General features: G+C 43.2%; 1 protein-coding gene across 1 annotated transcript in view; it reads left to right on the top strand.

Moving 5' to 3' along the window:
• The first annotated feature begins 2,216 nt into the window (after positions 1 to 2,216).
• The window catches only part of LOC143297362 (lachesin-like), a 216,140-nt gene continuing 203,763 nt past the window's right edge, over positions 2,217 to 14,593 (top strand). Inside the window, exons 1-2 of the mRNA XM_076609669.1 lie at positions 2,217 to 2,566; positions 4,082 to 5,361. Coding sequence (XP_076465784.1) covers positions 5,292 to 5,361 — 70 coding nt within the window. The 5' untranslated portion in view covers positions 2,217 to 2,566; positions 4,082 to 5,291. The remainder of the gene's footprint in view (positions 2,567 to 4,081; positions 5,362 to 14,593) is intronic.

Raw genomic sequence — 14,593 nt, 5'->3', positions numbered from 1 at the left:
AAAACTCATTTTGCACTGTTCCATTTTCAGTTTCAAGGTGGCGTCAAAGCGTGCGGACTGGTCCTTATACATGACACTGCACATCTCCAAAGACAAAATGAAGGGGGTGGGGCAAATGTCTTCACTACGCCATACACCTAACCAGCTGTCACGCCTTGAGAGCATACCGGAAGTGAGTATGAAACAAACTAAAATGAAATAGAATGAAACAGGGCACAAAAAAGATATGTGAAAAGATATAAATGCGAGAGATGACACGGCACATCAAAATCTCCATTGGAAATCAGTGACAAAGAAGCGGACACATCCGAGTGGGATGGAAGTATTGCTTCACACCAACCCACCTCTTCTTGGAAAATGGAGCACAGACGCAAATGTTTGATTATCTCAGTCTGTAATCTAATTTACTATATGAACATGACCAATACCCACGCTGGCTTTCTGCTGGCGGGAGACATGGACAGCATGTGTTCCCTTTGCAGTCTACCCAGATAAAAACAAACAAAACAAACCTCACCACAGTAGACCAACAAAATCAAACCATAAAACAAAAAATCAAACACAGAAATAACATATCGTGCATGAATGGATGAACAATGAATGAATGATTGAATTCTTTGGTGTGTGCCTCACTAGAAGCAACAGAGTGGGAACAACGACCTAACGAATGCAGAACATGCACTTCAGCACATTGTTTTCCCCCTTGCATTGAAGGTTATATTTCATTATCATCATCAACATCACTATTTTGCACAGTTCATACATATCACTGTAGATGAAGTACACCATTAACACAATAAGCTATTGCAGAGTATTACATTGACCATTAATTTGCAAGAGTGTTTCTACTCTGTATCATAAATAACTGAACAAATGTTTTTTTCAAGAAATATGAAAAAAAATTAACCGTGATTAAAAAGTAAACAATTAAACAAATAGACATCACAAAAAAAGAAGAAAAACAACAACAACAACAAAAAAAGAAAAAAAAAGCATCAACAATCACTTCTAATAAACGTTTAGATTTGAATGACTGTCCAGAATAGAAAGCGCAAAGGAAAAAAAGATTTTTTTTAATCACTTGTATTGCATACATCACATACTTGGACAGTACTTTGAGACATGTTTAGTGTTGTTACTGTTCTACATTGATATTTCATCATTTAGGAAACTTCTGTAATTAACTTGATGTGTTGAAAGACAGCCACTCTGTATTAAAATCTTGTATATTGCATTGTATTCTTGCATTGTTTTCTTCTATCTTAGCGCCAGGAAAAGTATCTTTCAAAAGCTCTTTGGCTGGATCTGCGTTTGTCAAATTTACATTTATAGTTGTACATTTTTCCAAGTTGTATCGAAAAGTCGAATATTGTGTCAGTGTACACATTTTGAGCAATGCCAAACAGTACCATGCTTTCAGTTATGTTTATATTCGTACACGTTACACATTTCACCCTCAGTGATTTTTAAAACCTTTGACATAAGGATTTTCACTTCAGCAGATTTTATCATTTGACTCCGTGCACGGTGTGTGTGTGTGTGTGTGCGCGCGCGCGTGCTCACGTGATGTATATGTGTGTGTGCAAGTGTGCATGTGTGTATGCGTCTGTGCATATATCTGTGTGTGCCTGCGTGTATGTGCACGCACGCGCACATTTGTGGGTGCATTCGGGCGCACTCGCGCTTTAAAAAGAAAAGAAAAAAACCCGGTCATGTTGACGATAGGTTCTTGTTTCTTGCCTGACGAACAGCCACTCAGCAAGGCCAACTGACAGTTGTCTCATCACCCTGCCTTTCAACAATACAGCTATCACCATGAGCTGTGCTCAGCAAGGCCAACTGATAGTTGTCTCATCATCCCGCCTTTCAACAATACAGCTATCACCTTGAGCTGTGCTCACTACAGCTTTCAACAGGAGCATAACTACCTGCATCTACGTAGACAGTATCTTCACAATAGACAACAGCTACAGATTTTCCTTCCTCTCTCTCTCTCTGAACGTTTCGCCTTCTGGGAGCTTTGACTGTACTTGAGTCGTGCAATGTGTGTGTTCATACCAGTGTACATACCAAAGTTTTCCACAAACACGACGTTCGCAAGCGCACACACGCAGCGTGACAACCCTCCGCTGGTCTGTTTGCACACCCTCTGGCTTTTTACTGACAGCAACCACTTGCATTCGCTCCGAAGATCTGGAAGGAAAGATTAACGGGATGTTTATCGGATAGAGGGCTAATCACTTCACTGGCTCTGGCCACAGAATCGAAAAAAAAAAATTCCTTGGGTTTGGAATCATCTGCGAAGGAAGCGCGAGCGGAAAGAATTGTATCCTGACATATCGACTGTTGAGAACGGTGTGGAGGCAAATTGGTGTCATTCCGCAGCCGACGCGGGAGTAAGAGGTGTCAATAGTTCGCGATGACTGTTACAAATTGACAGTTCTATCAATGACGGCGCAGCGTGGAGCGGCGAAGGTTGTGACTGACACGGAGAGAACCTCTGTTGTGGAGATCTGCCTGCCTGCTTCCCCCTCACCCTGTCTCACTGCGCCCTCACCCTGCCACGGTAAGATTACAGCACGTCAAAGGAAAAAAAAATGCCATTAAGTTTTACGATTTCTCAGTGCTTATGACAAATGCTGTTTGTTTCCCAGTGTTGTTATCTGTTTCAAACCAGTTGATAATTTACTGTCTTTCACACTGAATCAGGTGTTGTGTTCTGCATCAGCTGACTGCTGTGCTCTCTGCCACAGCGAGTGACTGCTTCGTTGTCTTACAGAGTGGTACATTACTCACAAGTCTTTCTTGTAGAGCGATAGATTATTTAATTGATTCACTTATACAGCGGTCAATCACTTAACTGGTTCTCTTATGTCGCGGTAGATTACTTAATTGGCTCTCTCATACAGCGGCAGATTTATTGATTTGTTCTGTTATACAGAGGTAGATTGCGTTTTGGGTTCTCTTCTACAGTGGTAAATTCATTAAGTTTTATACAGCGGTAGATTACTTTACTGACTCACTTATACAGCGGCCCATGACCTGAATGGTTCTCCTACACAGCAGTAGTTTACTTACAAGGCTGTCGTCGGGAGCCATTGATTGCTCTCTGTTTTGTGTTGACGCAGTTGAGCATTTGTATGGTTTGACAGTCCTGATATGGCCCTGTGCGGTCGACTGGACTATATGCTACAATGAACAAAGAATGAACGACTGCTCTGCTGTCTCACAGGATATCTGACTACTTTGCTGTCTTACACAGCGACTGATTGCTTTTCTTCTCTTAGACGAAATCTGTTTTACAGACTGACTGCTGTGCAGAATCACGTTTTAGATACACCACACACCAACCGATTACATTGCTGGCTGGTACAAAAATCGAGAACTTGTTTCAGGACAGACCAATGGGGAAATTTACTGTCCTGTGATCAAACGACTACGTTGCTGTTTTACATATCAGTCACCTGCTCTGCTGTATAATGAATGAAACGCTGGCCCTGGTAATCCTGTCACTTCGTTGTCCACAGGATGAGAGCTGTGTGCCAGCTAGACATGTTACGTTGTGGGGGCAGACCAAGAACAGAGCGAAGAGAGCGAAACGAAACGCACAATGTGGAGAGACGTGGAATTGAAGAACACAAATCTGAGACCGACTAGAAGACTTGAAATTCTGACAGAAATCTGGGTGGGTTTATAAATGGGTTAACACACAGGAACGGAGATGAGGGACAGGGTGGAGGAGCTTCCTTGCCCTGCGGTCAGCTGTGACAGAGATCACAGGACAGCCGTCAGTCTGTCCGACAGCGGAAACTAAACATCAAAGAAGTGGGGGTAAGACCTGCGTGGCGGCTGTTGAAGAGGTGAAGTGGCCTAATCCTGTTAGACTGGGCTATTTCTGCCTGAACAACTCTCCTGCCACTCTCCAAGTCTTCAGATGTGAGCAGTTCAACTTGAAAGACAGAGTTGCTGTGTCTGACTGACTGGTCTGGCCGATCAGTCGGTGTTCGGTGTCTGTGACATCCCATCCGACTCTGTCTTAATGTATTCATTGTGTCTTACTTTGTTTTATATCATTTTGCAGGCTTCCCCAATCAAGCAGTCAACAAGTGTAGGAAAGTAAAAGTCGTGGCGGCCAGGCAGTAGGCCGCCAGTTTGTCAGTGTGCTGAGCGGCACACGGCCCGCTGTGGGAGCAGAGCGGCGAGGTACAGCCAGCCTTCAGCCCGCCACTGACACACGTCTGTCGCCCGGCAGCGCTGCAGCTCATTCACAGCGGAACCCGTTTTACACAAGAGGTTTTTTCACTTCGGACGTGTCGGCGTCGTTCTAAAGTTTATGGTCGTGCAACATTCGGAATCGTTAACATGTGAAAACTGAAAACAAAGCGTGCTCTTTTAGTCAGTTCTACAAACAGCACCAGTGTTTTGTATAGGAACCGTCGGATCATCTGAACAGAAGATTTATTTTCTTCAGTGATGTCAAGGTGAAGACAGCAATTAAGGTGATAACAAACATGTCAGAATGCATTCTCAGCTTGTTGTGGCTCTGTTGGAGGTTCAGAAAGATATTGCTGGGGTGATATTTGATATGTTTTAAGTACGAAATTTGTGATCATTTTTTTATTGTTATGAATGCATTAGATGTGTAAATATTGCTGTGGCATCACCGAATTAATCAAGACTTGTAGAACATTATGCATTCAGTGAGAAACAGTGAAATGGGTGTACATCAATGGATTACAGAGGACAACACATCCCATTGCACGAGATTATACTGATATTCAGCAACACAGAAAGACCAGGAAATACTGACTCACCGGCTGGGTTTGCTTTGAATTAACTTCTTGTTACTGCTACCGTACCTGAGTGGTATAATTTTCAAGTTGGAACGCTCATTTGAACGTATTGCGCGTTTTCACCAAATATGCCAGATACTTTTTGTCAGTTTTAGAGAACAACGACAGACAACGTCAGCATCAACATCATGTAAGAACAACGGAAAGCCTTGTACCTCCAGTGTGTTTGCTTTTTCGTGATTCGTTTTCTTTTTGCAAACATACATTTTTTTTTCAACGGACCACAAAGAGAACCATTTCAGAAGAAAAAAGCAATTTGAGGTTTCCAACTGATTGTTGGTTCGGGTCATCTTGCCCGATGCAGCCAGGATGTGGCACGTGGAACGCGGAGAGTGAGGTATGAGTGACAGTGGTACTGTGTGATTGTGCCGCCCGTCCCCCGGAACACGGCATGACGAGGGGATACTTTGAGGAGCTGGGGCAGCACTCCGCCAAGTGATGGATTTACTGACGCTGTTTCTGCTGGCACTGCTGATGCTGGTCGGCCTGGCACAGGAAGAGGTGCCGTGTAAGTACTGTTACCTGTGTGTGTGTGTGTGTGTCTGTCTGTCTGTGTGTGTGTCTGTGTGTCTGTGAGTATGTGTCTGTGAGTATATATATATATATATATATATATATATATATATATATATATATATATACATATATATATATGTGTGTGTGTGTGTGTGTGTGTGTGTGTGTGTGTGTGTGTGTGTGTGTGTGTGTGAGTATGTGTGTGTGTGTGTGTGTGTGTGTGAGTATGTGTCTGTGAGTATGTGTGTGTGTGTGTGTGTGTGTTTCCGTTGTGTGTGTCTGTGTGTGGGCATGTGTGAAAGCTGTTCTTTCGCTTCTAAGAGTACTCTTTATGAAATAATTTTGCCTTTCAGTTCTTGAATCCCCCCCCCCCCCCCACCGCACACTCCCTCTCTGTCTGCCTATCTCTCTGTTTGTCAGTTGCTACGTGCGCTTGTGTGTCTGTCTGTATGTATGTCTGTCTGTCCGGCTTTTATGTGTGTGTTTGTCAATGTGTACGATAAAGAAATTAACCCATTTCTTTTGTTTATAAAGAAAAATATTCACAAATGAGGATCTGAACGCGGATGTCAGTATGAGGGTGACTGGTTTATCGTGTCTCCACTTGTCCATTTACACACCTTTTTCTTTCTGTGTGTGTGCGTATGTGTGTGTGTGTTTGTGTATGTGAGAGAGAGAGAGAGAGAGAGAGAGAGAGAGAGAGAGAGAGAGAGAATGAAAGAAAGAAAAAAGAACAAACCTTTTTTTTTTTTTTTTTTTTTAAGAGTGCAATGGAACAAGCGGAGAGAGAGAGGTTCAGATCCAGACGGTTTATGTGCTTGGGACACAGGCATACATACACATTGGAGACGGGGGCGAGGGGTGGGGGAAGAGGGAGTGGGTAATCCAACTGTTCATTTACACACTGTGTGGTAACTTTCCTGCAAACACAGTATACACGATCTCAAATTCATTTCATAAAATCCTTATTGATGAAGTATGGGGTCATTTTCCAGACTGAGTATAATGTTAATTCACTGCACGTCATACATTCTAAACTACCGATAACACTGGCATTCAAGGTTCAGTGAGAATATTATAATTATACACATTTCTCGGGATGGTATTGATGTAAACCGTTAATTTGCATTGATTTTTTGTCTACTCCTTGCAGCATGGACAATGAATTTGCCAACTTGGCGCCTTAAGTTATCGTTTTTCCCCTCTAACAGTATGCTTACGGGTAAATTTTGGAAATCTTTTATGAACTTCTGCATCAAGTCATTGAATAATGGGCAAACAAAAATAAAGAGGTGTTCGTTTTTCATTCAGTGCCCACAACTTCGACATCGTTTATTATCAGAATTTTTACTGCACCTGTTTAAGTTTCTGTTAATAGGCAATACGCATAGTCTAATGTGGGAAAGGGCTATCCTAAAGCACACTACATCAACACTCAATAAATATTTTTCTTTTCCAAAATCACCCTGAAAAGTTCTGTGAAATTTATACCTGTCCCTTTCTTGTATTGTAGATGATCATTCCTGTATGAACATGTCTATCAATCGTTGCTTAAAAGCACTAAGAAAGCTATGTTTGTCCCCAGCACCTTGGTTTATCCACACACACTGAAAGCTGGTAATACATACTATTTCTTTGAAATGCATTGCCCAACATTGTTTGCCTTTTTCTACTAAGGATAATAACATCTTATTTAGGTCATCTGTTTTCTTCCATCTCAGTGAGACGAAGCCAGTACTTTTAACTCACTCAGTACGGCCAGTCCTCTCTTCTCCTCTACACAGACCCCACGGATGTCCAGTGGGTGTCTGAATGATCCATCCTTTAGCTTCCGTCGTCAGAACTGTGGTATTCCTTGTCAACATTCACCTCTTCAGTATAAGAGCCTTCCGCTTGCAATATTTTGATGATGGTAATTGGGATGAAACGCTGTTAACGTCGTCTCTTTCGCCGTTCGTATGGAGAGAGTTAACGTATCGCACTGTACTGTTTAAAAGAAATAGGACATCTGTCAAGCTCACTGTATACTATTTTGTATGGAGTTTTCAATGGAATGCCCAAGAAGCCTTAGCAAGCCAAACTGTGTACTTTTTCAATATTGTCAGGTCTATGTAACCCCCAAGTTTCAGATGAATTTCAGAAAAATGTTTTTTGTGTCATTTCTTTGCATTTGAAATGTGCTCTACCTAAGAGATGTACAGCGTTTTCCCTTTGTAACAAGAGCAGTAGTTCCTAGCTTACAGCTTAATTTTGTTGTAGACGTAAAACCTAAGTAAGTATGATTACTTACGACTTCATCAGGCTCGCCATCATAAAACCATTTTTCATTCTTTGCTAGATACCCTCCCTTTCTGAAGACCATAACTTTAGTTTTTCCTTTGTTGACTGTCATTTTCAATTTGTCGCAACATACTTTCAAAGCATCCATTTGAGCCTGCAAACCTCTTGGAGTGATTGACAAGAGTGCCATGTCATCAGAAATAAAATAATGAATAATTCCATCACAGATGGAAGAAGACTGACACCATGAATACCAGTTTCGTCAATATAGTTAGCTGACTGGTTTATGAATAAAGAAAACGGTGTTGGACCCAGGACACAACCTTGCCGGACACACAGAGAGAGAGGGAGAGAGATAGAGAGAGAGTGTGTATGTGTGAGAGAGAGAGAGAGAGTGTGTGTGTGTGTGTGAGAGAGAGAGAGAGAGAGAGCATGCGCGCGCACACACGTAATGCATATTTTTCACAAAGACAAATTGGAAAAAAATAACTTCATAATGATAACGAGATAACTCTGGTACAAGTTATCACCGCCCCCGTTCCCTTGCCTTGTTATAGATTACCTCATTGTCTCTAGTGAACTCGAAACACAAGCGTCCTTATTTTTGAATCACAGCATACGCCAATATTTTTCAGGAAAACGTGTGTATCAGCCAAAACCTGATGAAGTACCTAGTGCAGACTTTACCTACATTTTCAAGTGGAACAATGAAAACAAAGAATCCTTCATCAGTAGTTTAACATCCGATGAATCTAAAAAGCAACTTGAGGGTGCTTCCAAAGAACTGGATGGATATATTGCAAATGCAGTGGACTCTTTCACAAGTGTATTGTTAAATGCAGGTGACTGTATGAAAAGAAAGATTTGGCCCAGTGTCAGTGTAGATCATGCTATAAATAAATGGTTCGACAGAGAATGTTTAAAAAAAAATAAGCGTAAAGCACGACGAACCTTGAACAAAGTTCAACGAGCAAAGTCGTTGCCTGCCAAAAATGCATTAAAATCCCAGTACACAAATAAACGAAAAGAATACAAGGCGTACATTCCTCAAACAAGAAAACCATACAAGCGTTCAGCTCATCAGTCTATACTGGACAACAAAAGAAATAGAAATTCTGGAGTACCATAAAAAAATTTTTTTTAAATGACAAGGAAAAAAGAAAACAAGCTAATGTCAGTACTGACAAATGGCAGACCCATTTCCAGAAAATTTTAAATGAACCTACTACCGATATTTTCACGCGGGAACGCTCAGGCAGTAACACAGAGAAATACGAAGACGAAACAGAAAAAGCTGACGAAATTCATATACCAAAATCAGATGACCCAGTTACTGAGGAAAAATCCGCAGGTCCAGATGGAATATGTGGCGAATTTCTTAAACATGGCGCAGCGCTTGCAGCCCCCTTCCTAACTAAACTTTTTAATATGATATATGGTGCAAGTTTCTTCCCACCAGAATGGTGCAAATCTGTCATAATACTACTGTTCAAAAAGGTGATGAAACAGACCCAGACAACTATCGTGGGATCTCTTTACTAAGTATTGCCAGCAAAGTCTTTACAGCTATATTAAACTAAAGATTATACTTATGGGCTGAAACAGAAGGCAAACTCAGCAAAGAACAAGCAGGGTTTCGAAAAGGGTTCTCAACAATAGATCATATTTTCACATTAATCTCAATTATCAAAAGAGGATGCGACTGCAGGAGACGAGGCAAAGTTTACGTGGCCTTCATAGATTATATATATATATATATATATATATATATATATATATATATATATATATATATATATATATGTGTGTGTGTGTGTGTGTGTGTGTGTGTGTGTGTGTGTGTGTGTGTGTGTAATGCTTATAAATAAAGCTTTTGACATTGGTAATAGGGACAATCTTTGGGAAATACTGAAAAAATTAAACACGTCTATTAAAATGTTAAAGATGTTGAAAGCTATTATATTCAACAGGCAGAGCTTTCGTCAGGTGGCATACTCAACTGTCAGAGTTTTTCACATGTATGCTGGGGGTTAAGCAAGGATGTTTGCTAAGTCCTTTAATTTGTGTCTTTATTCATATGCAGAAGTGGCAGGTTTTGTGCGAGAAAAAGGTAAGTACAGAATCCAGCGTCTTCCATTTTCAGACGAGATCTTTTTGCTCCTGTTTCCAGATGATATGGTATTGATCTTTTCTGCACCATTTAGGCTTCAAAATCAAATCAACTGTCTAGAAACAGCATCCACACGACTGGACCTTACTGTAAATCTAGAAAAGACAGATTATGGTTTTCAGGAAAGGGGGTCACCTAGCTGAGAGGGAATCATGATCATACGGCGGTAACATAATCAAAGTGGTAAACAGCTTTTAATATTCAGGTTTTCTGCTAACAACGAAACTTTCTTTCGAATCTGCATGCAGTGAGTTTGCAAGCAGAGCCGAAGGCAAGGTGCTTGAACTTATGAAAACTATGTGGTCTCTAGGGACTTTTGAGTCATCTGTGTTTTTTCAGCTGTTTTATGCCCAGATCAAACCTATGATGATGTATTCCTCTGAAATATGGGGAATAGATAAGATAGCAAATAGAGAATCAACCCACCTTTTTGCTTCTAAACGTTTACTGGGAGTGAGTGACAGAACCCCAAACCACATAATTTATGGTGATACAGGTCGTTATCCACTGTATATTGACAGTACAATTTCAACTCTTAGATACTGGTTGAACTTAAGAAAACTCCCTGATTATAGATTGCCCAAACAAGTATTAACTATGTTGTTAAACGATCTTCATACAAACAGACAAAACAAATCAATTGGGTCAGGTCTGTCAGAGACTTTATTTTCTCTTGGTTTTCAGATGCTTGTTCAGGTGAAATCACAAACGAAGTTGGTTATCTACGTTGTGTGAAACAAAAACTTATTGAAACCTTTCGACAAAAATGGCTTTTGGAAGTACAGACCAGCGAACGTTTCTCAACGTATCGACTTTTCAAAACTGTTCATCAGTCTGAGACATATATAAACGGCTTCATTTTTAAAAAAAGTTTATAGACTGTTTGATTGACGTTTGCATGTCCAGTATATCAGAATGTAAGAGTAAAATATCTCGAAAAACTGTTACACAATATAGCACAACCTGATGAAGGTAAAATAGTATCAGTGGAAAACATGGAACATAACAGAAAGCTGGCCATGTACATCTACTTTGCCTTGAAACACCGTGAAGAACTCTTGGATACCCCGTGGAGACGTGTCTGTGAATACCCATCTACGTAGTAGTAGTAGTAGTAGTAGTAGTAGTAGTGTGTGTGTGTGTGTGTGTGGCTATATATGTAAATTTGTGCTTGTGTCAATGGCCTTCACAATTAAGATGTTTGTCACTGTCGTTGCCATTGTCTGTCCCTGATGAAAAATGAACAGTAAGAATTTCAGTTTTTCAATGGAATTTTATCATTAGTGCCTTTGAAGAGTGCAAATGCATTATAGCCCAGCTTAGAACCGAGTGAGTGTGATTTTTGAAGCATTTCATTTTATTTCGACAAATGTAACAGAACCTCCAGCAAAAACTGATGCCCGGATTGTCAGGACCTAAGTAACACAGTCCTGGTGTGGGAACACACATGGTGTTTTACTACTGCACAAACTCCTAGGTCAGAAAGCAGATAATTAGTATTAAAAAGTTATAATCGATTTCGGGGAATCTCAAGAGGTATGTTGCCCCTTTCCACATTTTAAAATAACAAATGTTTGGGTGTATATGTCTATGATGTGAAAACATGAATTTGATGAACCTCTTGAAATTTTCGAACTTGACTTTGTTCAGAATCGATTGTCTAATTTCTACAACGGTTTCTGGGATGAAACGTGTCAGGCCTATTCTACAGTGTTGGCTCTGATACTCCACGATTTGTCTGTTTCGTTTCCGAGCGTGTTTTTCAGTGACTGGTGGTACTGTCTGTCTGTCACAACGTCAATGACTGGTGGTACTGTCTGTCTGTCACAACGTCAATGACTGGTAGTACTGTCTGTCTGTCACAACGTCAGTGACTGGTGGTACTGTCTGTCTGTCACAACGTCAGTGACTGGTGGTACTGTCTGTCTGTCACAACGTCAGTGACTGGTGGTACTGTCTGTCTGTCACAACGTCAATGACTGGTAGTACTGTCTGATTGTCTGTCACAACGTCAATGACTGTTGGTACTGTCTGATTGTCTGTCACAACGTCAATGACTGTTGGTACTGTCTGATTGTCTGTCACAACGTCAATGACTGGTAGTACTGTTTGATTGTCACAACGTCAATGACTTGTGGTACTGTCTTATTGTCTGTCACAACGTCGATGACTGGTAGTACTGTCTGATTGTCTGCCACAACGTCAGTGACTTGTCCTACTGTCTGATTGTCACAACGTCAATGACTGGTAGTACTCTCTGATTGTCTGTCACAACGTCAATGACTCGTAGTACTGTTTGATTGTCTGTCACAACGTCAGTGACTCGTAGTACTGTCTGATTGTCTGTCACAACGTCAATGACTCGTAGTACTGTTTGATTGTCTGTCACAAAGTTAGTGACTTGTGGTACTGCCTGATTGTCTGTAACAACGTCATCCTGGGGCATTGAGAGCAGACCACGTGCCCCTGTTTATTCTGCTTCACCAGGTTGACACAAAGCGGAATCACAGTCTTCATCCACCTGCTGCCTCATTACACACCCTTATCTCCCCGCGCCACACTTGTCACCTTCCTTTCTGTCGCCAGCTCATGACAGGCAGTTCAGAGGTCACCAGCCGGATGGCCTCTGACCCAGCCAGTTTCAGAGAATGGGAGTGAAAAGGGTGGAGAGTGGGAGATTGGAGACACAGAGAGAGAAGGGGTGTGGGGGGTGATCGAGTGGACAAAGACAAAATTCAAATTCAATTCAAATTCAAATTCAAAAACACTTTATCAACCCACATGGAAATTAACGTGTGCAATCACAGGCTTGTTGTAGACACCAACACAAAAATGAACATATACCAGCCGCCGTGGCGAAGTGGTTAGCGTCGCGGACTGACGCTGGGAGGACGCGGGTTCGAGCCTGTGGCCGGCTCCTACCCAGAGCTGAGTGTGCTGTGGGCTTAAATGGGGAAACTGGGACCACACAGTCGAGTGTCATCCACTTCAAGGACAGGAAGACAGGAAGCGTAGTGTACAGCCTTGTCACGCAGTGGTGACTTCAGTTTCAATACCCCTCCACTTCTGTGAACATGTGTACAATACACTAAAACAAGTCAGATAAGAACACGCAGTAGCTGACGATAGACTGAAACAACCTATCCCCCACACCCCCACACACATGCGCACACATTAAGACAATAACGTATTGGGCAACAATGTATAGAAAACAGCCAGCAAGTCAAATATAAATATTTAACCCTCACCCCCACACACACATGTTAAGACAAGGTACAACAATGTAAAATATAAATAAATAAATAAATAAATAAATAAATAAATAAACAAATCCAACAAATAGATCGTATAAAATAAATGTAAAATGCACACACACACACACACACACACACACACACACACACACACACACACACACACACACACACACACACGTTAAGACAATAAGGTACTGACGAAAGTGGGAGGAAGAGGAGAGTGAGAGGGTATGTACGGGGGAGGAAGTAGAGCGGAGAATGAGTCCTGTCCACTCTCGTCCAGAAGCCAGTTCTTCACAGCATTCACGGTGTGACCTGGTGTGGGGGTGGAAGTGTGGGGACAATCTGATGACGGAACAAAGAAAAACAGTGATTGTCCTCCGCCAAACTCAAGTGCCACCTGTCTACCCATAATCTTTTGACAAAGCACTTCAGGGAAGACCCAGCCTCCCGGGCACAACCTTCGTAAATAGCGCTTTGTCGGATGAACGATGGTAACCACAGAGATAAGACTTAGAGGTGAACAATCTTAGCGACAGGTGTTACAGAGGTGAACAATGGTAACCACAGGTGTTACAGGGAGGGGGTGTTCAGGAGGGGAGGGGATGTTTAGGGGGTGTTCGGGAGGGGAGGGGGTGTTCGGGAGGGGAGGGGATGTTTAGGGGGTGTTCGGGAGGGGAGGGGGTGTTCAGGAGGGGAGGGGATGTTTAGGGGGTGTTCGGGAGGGGAGGGGGTGTTCGGGAGGGGAGGGGATGTTTAGGGGGTGTTCGGGAGGGGAGGGGGTGTTCGGGAGGGGAGGGGGTGTTTGGGAGGGGAGGGATGTTCAGGATGGGAGGTGGGTGTTCGGGAGGGGAGGGGTGTTCGGGAGGGGAGGGGTGTTCGGGAGGGGAGGGGGTGTTTGGGAGGGGAGGGATGTTCAGGATGGGAGGTGGGTGTTCGGGAGGGGAGGGGTGTTCGGGAGGGGAGGAGGTGTTCGGGAGGGGAGGGGGTGTTCGGGAGGGGAGGGATGTTCAGGAGGGGAGGGGGTGTTTGGGAGGGGAGGGATGTTCAGGAGGGGAGGGATGTTCAGGAGGGGAGGGGGTGTTCGGGAGGGGAGGGGGTGATTGGGAGGGGAGGAGGTGTTCAGGAGGGGAGGTGGGTGTTTGGGAGGGGAGGGGGTGTTCAGGAGGGGAGGTGGGTGTTCGGGAGGGGAGGGATGTTCAGGAGGGGAGGTGGGTGTTTGGGAGGGGAGGGATGTTCAGGAGGGGAGGGGGTGTTTGGGAGGGGAGGAGGTGTTCAGGAGGGGAGGGGGTGTTCGGGAGGGGAGGGGGTGTTCGGGAGGGGAGGTGGGTGTTTGGGAGGGGAGGGGGTGTTTGGGAGGGGAGGAGGTGTTCGGGAGGGGAGGGGGTGTTTGGGAGGGGAGGAGGTGTTCGGGAGGGGAGGGGATGTTCAGGAGGGGAGGTGGGTGTTCGGGAGGGGAGGGGGTGTTTGGGAGGGGAGGGGTGTTCGGGAGGGGAGGGGGTGTTTGGGAGGGGAGG

This window comes from Babylonia areolata, chromosome 22 (genome assembly GCF_041734735.1).
Source record: "Babylonia areolata isolate BAREFJ2019XMU chromosome 22, ASM4173473v1, whole genome shotgun sequence".
Lineage (NCBI taxonomy): Eukaryota > Metazoa > Mollusca > Gastropoda > Neogastropoda > Buccinidae > Babylonia > Babylonia areolata.
This window is presented reverse-complemented; position numbering and strand designations above follow the sequence as displayed.